We start from the raw sequence: 6,822 nt of genomic DNA, 5'->3' as shown, positions 1-6,822 counted from the left end.
GAAAACATGCCAAGATACATAAAGACTTTAATAAAAAAAAAAACAGAGTTATTTCACCAAATATTGATTTATGAACTCTTAAAACTTTTGGAATATAAGCTTGTTTTATTTGCATTGTTTGCGGTCTAAAAGCTCTGCATTTTTTTCTTATTTCAGCCATTTCTCATTTTCTGCAAATAAATGCTTCAAATGGCAACAAACTTACTTAATTTTTACTTGCTTTTTATTCATTTTACTCAAACATATACATATAAATAGCAAAATCGGAGAAACGGTAGTGGTCTCCTAATTTTAATGACTGGTTCTGCGCCTCGCTAGGAACTAATTGTAAGGTGTGAGTTGTTTCTGGCCGGGCTGGATGCTGAGAGCACAGTAACTCTGCCGGAGGAGATCTTTGTGTGTGTGAAACTGTGATGATGGGTAAAGTCAGCTTTATTACTCATGTTTTGTGTAATTTCACTGCCTGTGCAGCAAAAAGAGCCGCTGTTAGGAACAGTACCGCCTGTCTGTAGAGAGTTAATGGAGGCGGCTGTTTTGGGAGCAGTAGTGGTGTCTATAAGTGGTTTAGTGTTTTAACCACTGGTGATCAGGAGCAGCGCGCAGGCTTCGCTAGTAACTTAGTTTAAATTTAGATATTTTCAGTAAACCGACACGAAAAAACCCTAACTCCGCCGCGTTTAACCTTTTTATCGGTAACTTACGTGCAATTGCTGTCATTTTCTAGCGCTGTGCTCGTTAGCTAGCCTAGTGTTATCTAAGCTACGTAGCTAACCTGCACTGAAACTGTAGCTAATGTCAGTTGAAGTTAGGTCAGCTGCCGTTACTGTGCTAAAACGGATGAAGGAGTTGTAATTTTTTTTGTTGTTGTGATTTTTAACACAGTTTGAATATTTAGCAATGTGTTAACTAACGGACTAGTGTATGGCTATTTAACTTTGGTGTACGAATAAATCGATATGTCATGGTATTGTAACATAAACAACTATGTATTTTTAATTGATAATTTACTTGTAAGGAGGTAATTTATGCCTACTAATTCAGGTTTTACATTTAGATTTAAGTTTATGTTTTTGTCAAAGAAAATACAGTTTAGTGGGTTAGTAGTAGGATGGGTAACGTTACCCCTTATATGTGAGTCTTGGTCCTCCCAGTGTTTCTTCCTCCTCCAGCTCTGAGGGAGTTTTTCCTTGATTACATGCTCACTTGGGTCTTTATTTTATGTTCAGTGTTTTGCGTCATTCTGTTCTGCGATCTCATTTCTGTAAAGCTGCTTTGTGACGACATCAGTTGTAAAAGCGCTATACAAATACAATTTATTTGATGATAAAGGCTAAGTGAGTTTCTGCTCTTTTTACAGGTGGGCTGCCGGACCGTCCCTAATTTCTTAATAGTGGAAGCAGAACACAGCCGTCATGCCGACTGTGGTTCTGATGGATGCTTCGCTCTCCATGACACGACCTGTGTCTTTGGAGGGCAGTGAAGAGTTTCAGAGGAAGAATCTAGCTGTTCATGGACTGACCATGCTGTTTGAGCACATGGCTACAAATTACAGGCTAGAGTTCACAGCCCTTGTAGTGTTTTCTTCCCTTTGGGAGCTCATGGTACCATTCACCAGAGACTACAACACATTACAGGTATGAATCAATATGCATAATGCTGCCAGCGGTCATGCTGTGGTAATATTTTTATACTGTCTTAATTTTATCTTAACGCTAACAGAGTTGTTTGCACTGTACAATGTGTTTTAAGCGCATCACTCCATTAATGTTACTCTTTCTTAATCATTTGTTTTGCAGGAGGCATTGAACAATCTGGAGGACTATGATAAAACCTGCCTAGAGGCTGCCCTGCAGGGAGTCAGTAACATTGTGCAGCAGGAGTGGGGCAGCACCTGCCCCTGCCAGGTAATGTATATGTTTGATAAAGTTAATATTTCATTAAATTACATTTTTCAAAATCACATGGGAAGGAAAGGCACAATTTTTGTTTTCATCTAACATTTGACTCAAATTAGCTATCTGGGAATACCTGAAAAATAATGCAATGATTTACTGAGATAAAGATCAGCACATGTGAACTCAGCACTAAGATGCAATAACTGAATAAAGGTTCTTTTATCTCAATCTGGGATGAGTTACTGTCTCTAGAGGTGCACCCACTCTGTTTATCAGGTCAGTTCTGATCTGGTTTTCATGCTTTCTTTGTTGGCCTGTAGGTGGTGCTGGTTACTGATGGTGCTCTGGGCATTGGCCGTGGTTCTTTGCGCCACTCCCTGGCCACAATGAAGCAACGTGGAGAAGACAAGAAGTTCCCCCTTCCCTTCCCTTTCTCATCTAAAATGTACATCATGTGCATTGCCAATGCAGAGGAGGTGCTTATTATGTTTAAATAATACAATACTATATAATTAATAATCTGTACTGTTTCATTATTTACTAGAACAGCCTGATCTTCTTTTGTATATTTAATTAAAAATTAATAATAAGTCATATTTGTATATATATATTTTTTAATTGCAGCTCCAAGCCACTGATGCAATGGACAATTTGGAGCAGCTGCTCGCGTTAAGTGGTGGAGACGGACAGATCTTTACTATGGATGGTCCACTGTGTCTGAAGAGTGTTCAAGCAATGTTTGGGTGTGTGAACTTGCTGCTCCACCTGTTGATAAGTTGCACTGCTTTGTTTCTTATACTGTGGTCCTTGTTATGTTAATAATGTGTGTGGGATGTGCTGGTGATTATGTTTGCTTGTGTGTTGGCAGGAAGCTTATTGACCAGGCATACACTCCCTTTCACGCTGTGCTTCGCTGTGGGAACCTGGCCTCAGATGTGCAGGTCTTTCCAAGGCCAGAACCTGTGCTGCTGGATGAGGAAGTTGATCCAATACCAAAGTCTGTGCTCACAGGTACTTAAAGAAGAGAAGAAATAAGTAATCATCAAATGTAGTGTGCGAATTATATATAAGAAATTGTAATGTTCAATGTCATATTTTGACCTACTTTAGGAGGCAGTGGGCTTTTTAACCTGTGTGCTATGAATGTTACTTAGGTCTTTAACTAAAGTCTTCCACTTGCCACAGTAGCAAGAACTCTTGTGGACTTGGTCACAAGGCCATTCTTTAAACTTTCTGGTAATTTGATCCTGCTGAGTGCCTGCACTGCCCCAATAATGTTTGCGTTAATTTCTGAGGAGGTGCATAAACGGAGACAGGATGCACTTAGGAGCAAACAGTGTGTGTCCTGTTCAGTTTTATTTCTGCAGTTAAACTGATTTTTTAAGAAAAGTCATGTAAACAGCATTCTCTGATTTCTTAGATCAGATTAAGATTGTAATCGTATGTCTTAGTGAAAGTACACTTCTAATATGTATTGTTGGATTTCTCAGTCTGTACATGTGTAAAAACAGACCATGGAACCAGAAATAAGCCCATGCACCCATGAGATGGCAACAAAACAGCTGATGACGGCAGAATCTAGCTGATGTTTTGCAACAGCTTAACTTGATAACTTGACAGTGTTAAGTTTGGGTTTTACATAATTTTTACACCACATCATATTGTAAGATTATTGCCTGGTTGCAATCAAAGCATCAATCCATTTCTTGACCTCCTTTGAGTTTTCCCATTATCTGATTATCCAAGATCATGTAAACGCATTTAAGCGGATAACTGACATCAACAGTAATCAAATTATGAAGTGCATGTAAACACAACTCAGTGTTTGGCTTTAGATTGCAGAAAAAGGGCTGAGACTCTTATTTTAGTATTTGCATAAAAATAATGTAATAAATTGTCTTAATTGCTTGTAAAAATTAATCTAAGAACAGATTATATTATTCTAAGATTCCACACGATTATCCTCCACACAAGAACTAAGAACCAGATTTGACATGTTATTTTTGTTTCAGAGTTGGAGATAGTGGGCTTCATTGAGATCGGAGACATCGCCAGTCCTCCAGTCCTGTCCAGACACCTGGTCCTCCCAATCGCTGTTAACAAAGGTTCCCTTTCTGTTGCAGAACATTTGTTTCTGTGTTTCTATGTTTGCAGTGACAATGTAATCATTCTTGGCTTTTCTGTTTGCTCTCAGAAGCAGACGAAGTGGGAACGGGGACAACTGAAGACATGGAAGAGGAGACCTCAGCCAATCAAATGGCAGGAAAAAGCCCAAATTTCTGCGTCCTCCTGCATGGCAGTCTGAAAGTGGAGGGCATGGTTGCCCTTGTGCAGCTTGCGTAAGAAACTATAGTATTTAGCCACCGACATTCACAAACCTTGTAGCATATTTGGAAAAGGGATTGTATTGGGATACCTACACATTGCATTACAAAGACTTTTTTTCCCCTGACACCCCATTCCAAATAATTTGATATTAGTATTTTATAGGTGGTTTTTCAGTGCTTTGTCAACTAAGAACTTTCACTAATGTCGCCCAAACCCTGCCTTTATGGACCTTGTTTTGTGCACTATAGCAGAGCAGACTGGAGAAAGGGGCTCTCACCAAATTGATTCCACAATGGTTTTAAAGAGTTGTGCAAATTTTTTTTGGTGTGCTAAAGTATCAAACCCTATAACATTATTTCTGATGCCTAGTTTTATACATCTGCTACAATGAAACTTAATTTAGCACAAGAAATGAAATGATTACAAATATTTTGTTGTGACAGTGACATTTTCTGTTGTATTTTATTGAAGAAGCTCTCTAGTGCTAGTTCATAGTAAATAAAATGTGACTAATACTGAGATTCTTTTGTCAGGCCTGACTGGTATGGAATGCTGTACTCCCAGGCGGATAGTAAGAAGAAGTCCAATCTAATGATGTCACTTTTTGATCCTGGTCCACTGCCTCTTCCTTGGCTGGGAAAAATGTCTCAGCTTGGACCAGTCTCAGGTAGCCTTTAATTTTTTTATTTAAACTCATAGGTAGTCCTGAGACAAACACTAAAAATATACCGCATTTTTTGTAAATCACGTAATGAGATGGTTAATGATGTTTCCAGCTATCAAGTGCTGGATGTAAGGTTGTGAAACTGAGTTGCGAACTGAGATATGAATCAACATTAGGCTTATGTGGTCTTGAGTACCACAAACATTGAGACTCTGTTCTAGTTTAAGCTTGGGTTTCTTAGTTTGCTTAGAGATGCAGTAGATTGTGCACCTGCCTCAGGGTCTACTGTTGTGAAAGTAATTTGCATCATATGTTACAATTTTTAATTACATTTATTAAATCTATCCATATATTAAATTTTACTCTGCAAAACAAAAGACATTTTTGGCTAATGACTCACTAGCTGGACCACTGCTGCCCAGTGGGGGAGGGGGGGCTGTGACCCACTGTTTAAAAATCACTGTGTTAAGATTGTTTTTACTGTGGTGTATTTTTTATATCAGTTACCATGATTGGTTTCATTATGCCTCTTTCTCAAACCATATATGCTGTCAGCACTTATAACTGTCAAACAGTGTGTGTGTGTGTAAGTGTGTAAAAAAACATTTCTAAATACTTGGGTCTGTTTGTAGATGCTCTAGAGAATCCCTATGGTGAAGATGACAGCAAAAGCCCTTTCCCTGTCCAGCCCAAAAACAAACGCAGCTACGCCCAAAACGTCACTGTTTGGATCAAAGCCAGTGGGTTGCAGGTATTCTATCATTAATATTGTATACATATTTAAATGTTCCAAGCAAATTATATCCCGCAAATATTTTGAAAATGAACTCCAAATGAATCTTTGCTGATTACAGACAGATGTGCAGAAAATTCTCCGAAATGCAAGAAAACTTCCAGAGAAAACACAAACTTTCTACAAGGTATACCTGTTGTATTTTTTTTTAGTAGAAAAAGGTCCACACAGTTTATCATTTCATGATTAACATTGCAGTGAGTGCATGCACAAGGCACATGCCAGAAATGCAATGCAATGTAATGTGTAGAACATTATAACAAATGAATTGCGCAACAAGAAAAATTTCACTTGTCGTTTTTCATGACATACCTACCTGAAGCAAATTTGATCTGCCCAAGGCATTATTAGCGTCATGACATGTTGGATCATTAATGTCTAATGAAGTGTGGTAAATTCCTGTACTTTCTTTAAGATTGCAATACATATATAGATGAAAAACTAAATATTACAATTGTCAATTTTAATTTTAAAAAATGTGCATTCCTACAGCTCACTATATTTAAAAGATATCATTTTGAGAACAAAATCTGAAAACTGCAATTTGCGTGTACATATTACAGGAACTCAATCGTCTGCGGAAGGCTGCGCTGGCATTTGGTTTCTGGGAACTGTTGAAAGGTGTGGCTGAGCTTTTAGAGCGGGAGTGCACCCTGCTGCCTGACTCCGCACATCCGGACGCTGCCTTCCAGCTGTCTCACGCTGCCCAGCAACTCAAGCTGGCCAGTACCGGAGATTCCCAGTATGCTGCCTTTGAACATAACATCACCCCTATGCTCACTGACTTTTCAGGGGGAGGATCTGGTGCCGACAGGATGTAGAGGGTGAGAAGAATGCAGTGTGGAATCTTTTGTCTACCATCGGAATTGCATTTTTCAGCGTTAAGGGGTTTCTTTTAGATCCCCTGGACTGTTTTCAAAAGCCACGTTCCAAAGTCTTAGTAATGTAGGATAAATTACAGTTGCGACGAACATGAACTTTGTGATGTGGAGAAAATCCTTCCTGATGTTTTTTAAAGAATGTGGTCTAGTTTTTGAAAATAAGAAGGCTAAAGGATTTGTTTAATGTGTAGTGTTTTTTCCTTGTACATAGTATTTTCTACCATGACAAAAAAAAATAAATGTGTTTCACAACTTTGATGT

At 38.6% G+C, this 6,822-nt stretch overlaps 1 protein-coding gene across 2 annotated transcripts in view; it reads left to right on the top strand.

Annotated features, from left to right (window-relative positions):
- The window catches only part of ints14 (integrator complex subunit 14), a 28,369-nt gene extending 21,547 nt beyond the window's left edge, over positions 1-6,822 (top strand). The window contains exons 1-12 of one of the 2 annotated variants that reach the window (XM_007249162.4): positions 267-420; positions 1,358-1,634; positions 1,797-1,904; positions 2,216-2,371; positions 2,520-2,638; positions 2,764-2,906; positions 3,908-4,000; positions 4,090-4,234; positions 4,757-4,890; positions 5,520-5,638; positions 5,742-5,807; positions 6,244-6,822. In XM_007249162.4, the coding sequence (XP_007249224.1) occupies positions 1,413-1,634; positions 1,797-1,904; positions 2,216-2,371; positions 2,520-2,638; positions 2,764-2,906; positions 3,908-4,000; positions 4,090-4,234; positions 4,757-4,890; positions 5,520-5,638; positions 5,742-5,807; positions 6,244-6,501 (1,563 nt within the window). In that variant the 5' untranslated portion in view covers positions 267-420; positions 1,358-1,412 and the 3' untranslated portion in view covers positions 6,502-6,822. Of the gene's footprint in view, positions 1-266; positions 421-1,357; positions 1,635-1,796; positions 1,905-2,215; positions 2,372-2,519; positions 2,639-2,763; positions 2,907-3,907; positions 4,001-4,089; positions 4,235-4,756; positions 4,891-5,519; positions 5,639-5,741; positions 5,808-6,243 lie in introns of those variants that run through there. The other variant, XM_022679665.2, reaches the window with a different exon arrangement.

This window comes from Astyanax mexicanus, chromosome 9, assembly GCF_023375975.1.
Source record: "Astyanax mexicanus isolate ESR-SI-001 chromosome 9, AstMex3_surface, whole genome shotgun sequence".
Lineage (NCBI taxonomy): Eukaryota > Metazoa > Chordata > Actinopteri > Characiformes > Acestrorhamphidae > Astyanax > Astyanax mexicanus.
Note: the sequence above shows the minus strand (reverse complement) of the source record. Positions and strands in the feature narration are given on the sequence as shown.